The 12,393-nt window shown below is 43.3% G+C and overlaps 1 protein-coding gene across 1 annotated transcript in view; it reads left to right on the forward strand.

Moving 5' to 3' along the window:
- The first annotated feature begins 288 nt into the window (after positions 1 to 288).
- Positions 289 to 12,393, forward strand: part of CD86 (CD86 molecule) — a 73,064-nt gene continuing 60,959 nt past the window's right edge. The window contains exon 1 of the mRNA XM_058661969.1: positions 289 to 429. Coding sequence (XP_058517952.1) covers positions 416 to 429 — 14 coding nt within the window. The 5' untranslated portion in view covers positions 289 to 415. The remainder of the gene's footprint in view (positions 430 to 12,393) is intronic.

The following is a 12,393-nucleotide window of genomic DNA, read 5'->3' on the forward strand; positions in this document are numbered from 1 at the left end:
CACTTACACACACACATGCACACTTCAATCTTAATTTATTTTCTGAGGTGTGTTTTCTTTTTTGAAGGAATTTCAATAGTTGTGGTTTCAGCCAGCCTCATCTTAATATCATTCTGGAACTGAAGCTACTAAATGATTAAGGTAAGCACAAAAAAACCATAAATACACATCTGGACCTAGGCTAATGACTTCAAAATGCAAGGAAAGGGTTAAATGTCTTCCTCAAGTGTGGGCAAAATCTGAAGAGAAAAGAGGAACAGCTTCTATTAAAGAAAGCGAACTGGCTACCCAGTCATCGGAGAGCAAGCCTCACAGAGGCGTGGGAGGCTCTCTCCTCTGGGTAGCTCAGACTACCTCAGGCCGGCGGACCAGGCAGGTCATTTCCAGACGTCGGGCCCCAGCAGAAGCCACCAAGATGAATGCCCACTGGTGAGTGATCCCTTGGAGCCATGACCCCAGTGGGAAGCTGAGCTGGAGCACGGTGTGATGCTGGCGGCCCTTCCTGCTTGAGAGCGCTCTGTGGGCGTCGGGCTCGTCTAGTCAGAGGCCAAAAGTGAAAACACCTGGAAGACAGAAGGTCGTGGGCCCCCGTGAAAGGGTAGCGCCTAGAAGTCACGCTCCTGTTCCGGGAGCAGCTGCTTGAGGCTGCCAGCGTGGCTTCTAGGCGCGGAGACCTGCTTTATTCTAACGGGATCTTTGCCACAGGAGAACGAGAATGCTCCAGGGGCTGTCTAACATAGTTGATTTAGTAGGGTTGATGGTGATGGTAGATGGTAGTGGTGGTGGCTGAGACAAGCAATTTATTTTGGCTTTGGAAATTTGGTTTTCAAATATTAAATGCTATAACCATTGACTTTAGATTCCTGGGCTGAAGAACTTTGGCACAACAAATGATTGGGAGTAATTTTGGTGTGTGTATCAGAATCAGGCTTGCCTAAGGGTAGGACTGTGATCTGGGGAAGGTGGAAGGAGGGCTCTAGGAAAAGACAGGCAGAAGGAAATGCAGCTCCGTGGGTTCCACATCCGTGGATTCAACCCACTTAAGATCATCATTAGACCTGGGATAGTGTGTCTGGATGGACTGAGAATGAGCAAACATATGTATTCTCACCATCATTGCTTAAGCAATACAGCATAGCCATGATTTCCATTACATTATGTGGTATTAGGCATTTCACGCACTCTAGAGATGATTTAATAGATATGAGAAGATTGCACAGATCATTTCATGTAAGCGGCTTGAGGATCTGTGGAAACTCTGTGTCTTTGGGTTGAGGGGGAACCAATCCCCGTGGATATGGAGAGGTGACTGTTGGCAGAGACATTAGTCACATGCCAGCCATGACGGATTCTGGGCAGCATGAGAGAATGGGAAGAGGCAGCATAACCTGATTAGCAGTTGTGTGTTGAGCATACGTGAACATCGTGGGGACTTGTGTTCTTTGGCCCAGTTGTAAGCCTCACAAACTTGCTCAAGGTCCCAGCACTCACACAGGGTAGAGCTGCCAATTGTCTTGCCTGCTTACAGGGCACAAGATTTCCCCCTCCTGTGGCAGGTCCCCATGGCAGGGACTTCCTGGAAGGAGTCACACCCGTCCTTCTCTTGCTCAGTGGCTGCTGATGTCACACTCATGATGTATTACGCTGTTCCTTGAAAATCTACGTGATCTTCATTTGCCCAGGACTTAGTGAGGGGGAAACAGCTTTGTTACTTTGATGTCAAAAGACCGGATTTGAATTTCCAGATAAGGGCTCTTGTTGCCTTCTGTGGAATTTTGAAATGTCATATGTCTGAAAAAAATAATTTCAGAGTTTGTCGTGTTTCTGGCACCACAGAGACAACCCCTTTGACTTCTGCCATGCTATCTGTGAAGTCCATGTAAACAGTCTAGAATGTTCTTGGAAAGACTGTTTCAAAGCTGAAAAGGGGTCTGAACCAATAAACAGCCAATAAGCTATGTTTGGTTTCATCAGAAATCAGTGCAAATTAAGAGAATGGAGTGTCTTATTTCTTCTGTCCAACTTGTAAATATTAAATTTGATATTTAACATTGAAGTTGAGGCACAGCAGTTTTAAGATGCCAGTTGAGACTCTAGCATCCCTGTATTGGAGGATTGGTTCAAATCCCAGCTACCCCACTTCCCATTCAACTTCCAACTAATGTGTGTGGGAAGGCAGCAAAAGACGGCCCAAGTGTTTGGGCTCCCGCTGCCCATGTGGGAGACCCAGATGGAGTTTGTGGCTGTTGGCTTCAGCTGTTCCTGGCATCTAGGGACTGGACCAGCAGACAGGAGATGTCTCTCTTTCTCTTCCTCTCCTCTCTCTTTCTTTCTCTTTCCTACTTTCTTTTTCTCTTTCCTTCGCTGTCTTTCAAATAAATAATTCTTAAATAAATAAGTGAAAGAAGCAATACTCCCCCATATTGTGAAGGAATGAGGAATAGTTCTAGGTATATTGCCCTCTGATGGTGATAAACCTTTCTCAATAATAAACTGATGGTGTATTTCAAAAGCTCTTACATTGTAAATGCTTTTTCACCAACAGTTCACTTTTTATGGATGTACTCTACAGATATAATCACATATATCTTTTTTAAATTATTATTTTATAATACAGTTTCATAGGCTCTGGGAATCATGTATTTTAAGGTCTCAATAACACATGTATTTTTCTTGCCACTGATTTAATGAGGAATATCTTTGTAGCAACTTCAATGTCTAACATTAGGCATTGGTTAATTATAGAGCATCCATAATGAAATGCTACACTGTTATTAAAAAACCATTTTTCAAAACAAGTCATAATGTCTTCAGCTTTAGTAGAAAAGAAGCAGAATATACAGTGCTCCCACTTTTAGACAGAACAGATGTGGACACACAATGTTACACAGAAATCTAGGTGGTGTTTGCCTTCCACTGTGTACTTTTTTTTTTAAAGATTTATTCATTTTATTACAGCCAGATATACACAGAGGAGGAGAGACAGAGAGGAAGATCTTCCATCCGATGATTCACTCCCCAAGTGAGCCGCAACGGCCGGTGCTGCGCCAATCCGAAGCCGGGAACCTGGAACCTCTTCCGGGTCTCCCACGCGGGTGCAGGGTCCCAATGCATTGGGCCGTCCTCAACTGCTTTCCCAGGCCACAAGCAGGGAGCTGGATGGGAAGTGGAGCTGCCGGGATTAGAACCGGCGCCCATATGGGATCCCGGGGCTTTCAAGGCGAGGCCTTTAGCCGCTAGGCTATGGCGCCGGGCCCCACTGTGTACTTTTGAGCATCACATCTTCAAGCAGAAATGTAAAACTAGGTATAATTCAGAAAAAAGAATCTAAGAGTTGGGTTCTTTTTTTTTTTTTTCACAGAAGCAGACAAGTTAGTTAGTGATTTGGGAGTGCCCATGGTCCCTAGGTTTCCACTTTAGTTCTTTGTGCTTTACTTTGCAGTCCATTGGCTCACTCTCAAAATACATTCACTGCATTTGTAACTTTCCAGATGCTAAGAAATGCTTTTTGGTGGCATGTTATGCTGTATTTGGAAGGCCTAGGCACCCATTTCCTTTCCTTATTTTATAGATGTGATTGCCTATTAACAGCAGTGACAGCACAGTGGGCCATGCATTTGAATCAGAATACTGGGGGTGAACCAACTCTCCCACTTTCTAGCTTCTAGGTGCAAGTTGCTTAACCACTGCCTTCCTTCATCTGTTGACTATAGGTCACAGGTGGTTATGAGCTTTTAATGAGATAATGCATAGAACTTAGACAGTTCATATTTTGTTTTGGCAAGTACTCGGTAATTATTACCAGTTGCTTTTTTTTTTTTTTTACTAATTACTAAGTACTAATTACTTCTAGGTTTAAGAGCTGGAAAGGAAGTGATCTTTCATAAGACTGCATAACTACTGAAAGACCAGAATGCAGGAAGATTTTTCCCCCTAGCAGAAGTGTTCACTACCCTCTGAGCCTAGCCAGACTAGGCTGGGCTGGGACTCCTAATGGAACTAACCTACAATGGGCGGTGCTTAAGGACGAGGCCAGCCTTCAAGGAGGCACTCCAAGTGCTGGAAAGGAGGGACAGCTGAGGAAACGAAGAGCAAAATTAAGTGCAAGGGTGAAGCTGGAGCCAAGAGGAAGATGAAGGGATAGGAGGTGACTCAGAGCCCTGCTGGGACTTTTATAGCCGTGGGGTTCATGGGAGGTCAAAGACACAATGTCTGAGTGGTTTAGAAGAGAGATGGGGTCTAGGTGCCTGGAGGAGTTCAAGCACACAATAAAAGATGACATCATACAGAAGTGGAATCAATCATACAGTGCACATGGTAATAGAGAATGAAACTAGGTGGGCCCTAGAATAGGGGCCCAGCACCCAGGCATCCAGTCATTAGTATCTTAAAGGCACAGCCTAGGTTTGAAGATACATAAATAAGCAGGGATGTGGTAAAATTTGCTTTCAAAATCTCATCTAGTAGTAGGTGCAAATCAAATTTGGGGTGACAAAGAGATATTCAAGAAATTGTTAGACTCATCCCAGAAGTGATGTGAGCATGAAAACAGGGCAGTTAGGTGAGGCCAAAGAGGACGGGAGACAATGCATTTAAAAGATGTTAACAACTGGAGTGGATAGGATTTGGCATTTGGCAGAAAGATTTAACTGCATGGTGATATCCCTTCCAAGATGGGGCATGAAGAAAGTGGAAGGAGTTTGGGCTAGGAGTCAAGAGCTGACAGATGATGAATTCATTTTTTTAAAGCATATAGAATTGGAGGAACTAGAGCCAGGTATCCAGTTAGTTAAAAAATCAGATATTCATGTGCAAAGCTCCAGAAAGCAGCAATTGCTGGAGGGAACTCTAAGAATATTCAGTGTAAGTACAGCTAATGTAGGTGAAATCAGTACGGAGAGGGGAGGATATGTTGGGAGAAAGTCAAGGATGGGACCTGGAAGACATAATATGTTTTAAAAATATATTTATTTGTATATTTAAGAAGTAGGAGGGAGGAGAGAGAGTGAGAGAATGAATCACAACCGTTAGTTCGCTCCCCGGGAGTCCACAATGGCCAAAGCTGGGCTCAGGCTGAAGCTGGGAGTTGGGAACTCAACCCAGGTCTCCTATTTAGGTGGTTGGAACCCAACTAGTTAAGCTATCACTGCTTTCTCCCAAGGTACATGCTAGCTGGAAGCTGGAGTCAGGAGCCAGACTAGCTGGCCATTAAACCCAGGTCATCAAATATGATGTCTCAACTAATGTCTTGATGACTATGCTAAACAGCTGCTCAGCGTATCCTTGAAGGGGTAGATGATGAAGAAAAGCCTAAAGCACACACCATCAAGACAGAGCTAGAGACTGGGGTAAATGGGAGAAAAGTGATGTGACAGAACTGAAAGGAGGGGGGCGATGCAAGAGAAAGAAGGACATATCCACAGAAAGATGTTTACCAAACCTCTTCACTTTGAGAAACAGCGGATAAGTTGGCTCTGGTGATTAAGTGGTGAGGTGCGTTCTCCCCTCCTCCTGCCACATGATTTATACGTCGATATCCTAACCCCTGGTACCACAGCAAGAAAGGGTCTTCACAGAGCTCATCAAATTAGAAGAAGGTCGTTAGAGTGGACCCTAATCTGACAGGACCAGGGTCTTTGTCAGAGGAGGGAATTTGGACAGAGACAAGCAGCAAGCCATATAGAAGCCTATAGGAGTGGCTTGGAATGGAAGCTTCTGCACAGTCCTCAGAAAAAAGCAGCACTGTTAAGGCCCTCCTTTGGGATTTCCAAGCTAAAAAAATAAAAAATAATAAAGAAGACAAATCGTTTCTGCTGACACCATTTTATTGCCATAGTACTCAGAGTGGAATACCCTTGGTGAAAATGCAGACAGCTGGAGAAGCTGGGAAAAAGAGCGTTAGAGAGATGGGAAGGACATTGCAAAGGATTTGGTTATTAAATTGGAGAAAAAGATTTCACAGGAGTGAGAATAGTAGTCACCGTGTCAGATTCCACAGAAAGCTGAAGTAGGAAAATGACCACAAAGGTCAATCCAGAGGCCCTTGGTGACCTTTGTAGTTGAGTAGAGGCCTGTGGGCTGCAGGGAAGCAGCGGGGTGGCAGCCCAGAAGGCAGCCCCTGCTACCAAAAGACTGGCAAGGAAACTGAACCAAACTCTGCTGCCCACTGGAGTCATGTGCGTATAACGCAGAGTGGATGAGCCAGACCCACAGTCCTCTTCTCCATTTAGTAGTTACATGAACAAAAGAGCAAAAAGTCAATACTTCCTTTTTCCACCCCAAAACCAGTTTGGGAAAGATTTTAGGAAGGAAAGGATGTTGGCACCTGTCATACCCCAGGATAGAGTTTTTGGTGCTGCCATGGCTTCCTTCTATGCTGTTAAGTCATGGGAAAGTTGGTATCTGGGGCTTCTCAGCGAGGAGAGCTCTGACAAGATTGGTGATAGAAAGAAGAAAGTGAGCCCACATGGAATTTCAAAGGTCATTTCTTCGTGTCACTAAGCAGAACAACGACGAGAACTAAAGACCACAGTTGCACTGGAATAGAGAAGTATTAAGGCATTTTCTTAGAAAGTTTTGAATCCAAATGAGTGTAACATTTGCTTCCTGTAGGGCTAGGGATACGATAGGTCTGACAACTCAAATGTCACAGCTCTTGGTTATTAGAGAGCAACTTAATCATACCTAAAACTGTACTAGAAGATCAAAGGAAAACAAAATGAAAGAGCATTTGGTTGATTCACAAGTTGGTAAAACTAGATAATCTTGAACTATAAAACTACCCAAATGTTAAGCCTGATTATTGTCACCAACAACCATATTTAATCAACTTAATAACGGTTCATCAAGAACCTGGCAGTTTTAAGACACAGCAAAGAATGTGAATGAAATATCTGATATATCATCTGTTATTTTTATGGTTTAATTGAGAATAGAAACCAAGAATCATGAAGGTACATGGGCAGTTTAATTCAGTTAATAATTTAGTGACTTTAAATAAAAAGAAATAAAAGTGACATAATAATTCTCACTAAACAGTAAAGAAATACCAATTCAAACAGCCATGAGTTAGAAAACTGAGAAAAAATTTTAAAAAGGCATTTTCCCAAAGAGGAAATACAGTAAACACACAAAAAGCTGGTCAGCATCCTTGGCCATCGTGGAAGTGAAAATTAAGACCACAGTGAGATATCACTGCACACCAATCAGAATGGTTAAAATAATAAGAACAGTGACAACATCAACAGCTGACAGAAAACAGAGAAACTAGTTCACACACCAATTGTTGCTGGGAACATAAAGTGATACCATCACTAAGGAAAACAGCTTCTCACAAAATTAAACACTGCCTAAACACACAACCTGTAAGTGCCTTCTCAGACGTACTCCCAGAGAAACGAAAATCTGTGTTCATACACACACACACACACACAGAGCATATGAATATTCACACTGGCTTTATGCGCAACAGTAAAAAACTGGGGGAAAAAGATTCTTCACTGAGTGATCAGTTAAACTGATTGTGTAGAACGTACCAGCAAGTAATGCTGAGCTAGTGAAAGAGCAGGAACTACTGACACACACACACAAAACCCTGGAGCCAGGGCTGGCAATGATGGCATAACTGATAAAACTGCTACCTGAGATACTGGCATCTCTTTTGAGCATCTGTTCATATCCTGATTGCTCCACTTCTAATACAGCTCCAATCTAACGGCCTGGGAAATGCAGTGGAAGATGGCCCAAGTGTTTGAGTCCCTGTCACACACATACGAGACCCAGATGAAATGCCTGGCTTCAGCCTGGCCTGGTGTTGGCCCTGTGACTAGCTTGGGGGTGAGCCAATGGATGGATTCTCTCTCTCTCTCTCTCTCTCTCTCTCTTTCTCTCTCTCTCATTCGTCTTTCCTCTCAATTCCCTGCCCTCTGTAACTCTAACTTTCAAATAAATAGATAAATCATAAAATAAGTAAATGAGTGGGAGCAGGGTTGTGGCATGTGGGGCTAAGCCACGACCTGCCACGCTTGCAGCTTACATAGATGCAGTTCACGTCCCAGTTGCTTCATTTCCTAACCAACTTCTTGCTAATGAATTGGTAGAGCAGTACAACATGTCCTCAATGCTTGGAGCCCTGCACTCATGTGGGAGACCTGAAAGAAGCTTCAGGTTCCTGGCTTTGGGCTAGCACAGCCTTGGCCATTGCAGCCATTTGGAGAATAAACCAGAAGATTGCTCTCTCTCTCTCTCTCCCCCTTTATCCTTCTCCTTCTTCTTCTTCTTCTCCTCCTCCTCCTCCTTCTCTTCTCCCTTTTGGTCTCTGTAACTTTGCCCTTTAAATGAATAAAAATAAATCTGAAAAAAAATCTAAAATAAAAACCTCCAGGGAATGATAATGCCAAGTGAAAATGCCAAGTCCAACAGGTTTATACCATGTGATTGCACTTACGTGACACTCTTGAGATTATAAAAACAAACAAAAAGGCAGGCTGGTGGCTGCCAAGGTTTCAGATGGTGGTGGTAGAGTGTGTGTGTCTATAAAGGGAGAACATACGGGGTGATGTAATCATTTTTAAAATTCATTTTTTATTTGAAAGGCAGAATTACAAAAGAGATGGAGAGAGAGATATTCTGCCTGCTGGCTCACTCCCCAAATGACCAAAATGGTCAGAGCTGAGACAGGCTGAAACTAGGAGCCAGGAGCTTTTTACAGGTACACCACATGGGTGCAGGGGCCCAAGGATGGGGTCCATCTTCTGGTGCTTTCCCAGAAGCATTAGCAGGGAATTGGATTGGAAGTAGAGCAGCCAGGACTCAAAATGGTACCCACATGGGATGTAGTAATGTAGGTGTAGGCTTAACCTACTGCACCACAGTGCTGGCTCCTGGAATAGTCTTATATCCTGATCATGGCAACATTACATTAATCTACATCTACACATGTGATAAAATTACATTGTCATACACACTTATAGAGTGCATGTGGATTCCATCAGTATCCATCTCTTGGTACTTAGGTGGTAAAATAATTATACTGGATGGCAACACTGGGAAGACAAGTGAAGCAACAAAGAACTTGGCTATACTTTTTTTTGAGTGCTTTGAATCTGTGATTATTTCATAATAAAAATTTTTATTTGTAGATATAGGGATTTCTAACTTCCTAACTTTCCATCCCATCTTCCCTCCCACCATCTTCCCCTCATTATCACAGTAGTATAGTCCTTTAGTAACAGTTGAAAGTTTAACATTTCGCTATTTAAGTGCATCATGACATTATAGAAAGGTAGAAAATGTAGAAAATCTAGCATCATACTATCAAGGTATATTTAGCTGTTTCATTGGGAGACCTCCTTTAATCTGGGAGTAGAGATGTTTACTGCAACATACCTGCACGTCCGTATTGAGATGGCACAAGGAAGCATCCATTGGGACACTGTTTCTTTCTGTTCTTAGTATTTTCAGGTTCATTCAGCAGTGTTGTGCCTAGGCCCTGTGCTACATATTAGAAACATGCCTTCTATCTTCAGGAAACTCAATTCAGTGGTAAATATCTCAAATATGGTGACTTTTTTGTCACAGGGAAGTATGCAGATTTCAAAAAGCTCACACATATAGCTATTGTCCCTGTGTCTGTAGGTGACACTGTGGCTTATACACCTGCCTGGGTTTCGAGTCTGCCAGAGTTTGGGGCTGCTGCCAAGTAATAATCAGGTAATGAGTAGTTCTCTACTGAGCAATGGTGTCTCTTTTCAAAGGGATTCAGCCCCCTGAACCTCTCTAAACACAAAGCCATCAGCACCGCCCAGTGCTGCCAGGATTATAGGAACTGCACAAGAGATACAAAGCCCCATGGAAACAAAACACGTTAAGATTCATATTCCTTTCCTTAAGTCTGTTATTTTCCCTATTTTTAATTGTCCCAGATTTCTTTACTCTGCCTTTCCTGGTTGAGTTTTAGCAAATGCATCAGACCTGTTACCTGAAAGTTGCCATCCTCAATCTCCTCATTATAGGCGAGAGAAGGAGCAGATACAGTGAGTAGGATGAAAGCCACCTAAAGCCGTTGTACGTAAGGTTGGATGGCGAAAACTTAAAATGGAATTCTATCCTATACTTGGCAGCTTCAGAAAGTTATCTATGAAAACTTGCTTTTTAGCATTCCGGACTTCAATTATTTTTTTTTTGAAGATTTATTTATTTTTATTGGAAAGTCACATATACAGAGAGAAGGAGAGACTAGAGAGAAAGATATTCTATCTGTTGGTTCACTTCCCAAGTAGCTGTAACAGCTGGAGCTAAGCCAATCTGAAGCCAGGAGCCAGAAGCTTCTACTAGGTCTCCCACGTGGGTGCAGGGTCCCAAAGCTTTGGGCCATCCTCGACTGCTTTCCCAGGCCACAAGCAGGGAGCTGGAAGGGAAGTGGAGCAAGCTGGGACATGAACTGGCACGCATATGGGATACCAGTACATACAAGGTGAGGACTTTAGCTACGAGGCTACCGTGCCTGGCCCCAGACTTCAATTATTTTATGTTTGCTTTTAACTTATAAAGAATGTTTTACTCACTAGTCATTATCTGATTTTCACTTCTAGATGTTATATACATTCCCATTTCACTTGTCATCAAAATACTGTAATATATTACTCTAATAGCTCCAGGGAGCTAGCCAATTAAATAATAAGCAATGTGGAAACATGTTACTGCTCAAAAATGTTTATTATGTTATTATTTTATGTAATAAGAATCAAGCCAAACTTTTACTATTAGATGAGTGGTTAAGTAAATTAAACATGAAGTTGATAATGACTTTAAGATTTTTTTGCTTTTATTGGAAAGTCAGATACACAGAGAGGAGGATAGACTAGAGAGAATGATCCTCCATCCGCTGGTTCACTCCCCGAGTGGCCACAACAGCTGGAGCTGAGCCAATCTGAAGCCAGGAGCCAGGAGCCTCTTCTGGATCTCCCATATGGGTGCAGGGTCCCAAGGCTTTGGGCCATTCTCAACTGCTTTCCTAGGCCACAAGCAGAGAGCTGGGAGGAAAGTGGAGCAACCAGGACATGAACTGGCGCCCATATGGGATCCCAGTGTGCAAAGCGAGGACTTTAGCCACTAGGCTATTGTGCAGGGCCTGGTAACGACTCTTTAATACAGAAGATAACAAAAGGCTATGGAGTTAAAAACAATGGATAGGAACAAGATGGCAAGCACATGCATCCAAATAAGCATAGTGGCTGTTCTTTGGTGAGTGAGATGGTGGGACTAGGGCTTTGTGACAGATGTTGCTCGAGGTGCAGTGGGTTGAGAGTGCTTCTAGCAGGATGGCACCCAGTGCTCCTGTGGTTGGTGGTGGGGAGCAGGCTGGAAGGTGGGAGTGGCCCATCTCAAGGGCCAAGCGAGGCAGGCCTGGGGTCTCGGTCTATCCCTCACAATGTATCAACAGCGGTGGCTACGTGACACTCAGGCGTGACTCTCATGTCCTCAAGGTGAGCTCCTGTCACCACTTGACTGTCCCGTGTTGGCCATGTGATGCGGGACACCATCATTTTAGTTTGCAAGAGATTGAGAAAAGTAAACATCGGGCTTCAACCTCCTGAATTTCATGTCATGGCTTGGGGTCTGGTGGGACTGGCTGGTGTAGGCCACCAATTTTGCCTCTGACCTCTGTTAATAAGAAGAGGTTCAGGGATAGGTGAGATCGTGGTAAATGAAGTGGTTGAGGAATGTATTATGCTGGTGCCCAGGCAGTAATGACTCAGAGCCAGAAAGAAGTGGCCTGGAACTATGAACATATTAATTTATTCAGTGAAGTTTTGTTTAATACTGGGAAAATGAAGATGAATCTGTTGCAGCTGCTGCTTAGAAGCTACCACAGGGAAGAGGACCACTAACACTAGCATTTCTTACCATCACAGAAATTATGATATACATTGGGCTGGAAACACGGTGTTGCAACTAAGCCTCCACCTGTGGGGCCAACATCCCACATGGACACCAGTTCAAGTCTTGGTGGCTCCACTTCCAATCCAGTTCTCTGCTGATGGCCTGGGAAGGTAGCAGAGTATGGCGTATGTCGTTGAGCTCTTGTACCTGCTGGGAATATCTCTAGGAACATCCTGGCTGCTAGCTTCAAACCAGCCCAGCTCCAGCTGTTGTGGCAATTTGGGAGAGTGAACCAGTAAATAGAAAATCATTTTTTTTTCTCTCTGTCACTCCTTCTTTCTCTGTAATTCTGCCTTTCAGATAAAAATAAAATAAATCTTTAAAAAAATTACAGTATACAAGGGGCCATCAAAAGTTAGTGGAAAATATGTACTATGAAAATATGATGCAAGAATTACACAATTTTGGTACCAAAAATGAGCATTTTCTGCTTTCATTTTCTCAAGACCT

The sequence above is a fragment of the Ochotona princeps genome, chromosome 3, assembly GCF_030435755.1.
Source record: "Ochotona princeps isolate mOchPri1 chromosome 3, mOchPri1.hap1, whole genome shotgun sequence".
NCBI classification, from domain to species: domain Eukaryota; kingdom Metazoa; phylum Chordata; class Mammalia; order Lagomorpha; family Ochotonidae; genus Ochotona; species Ochotona princeps.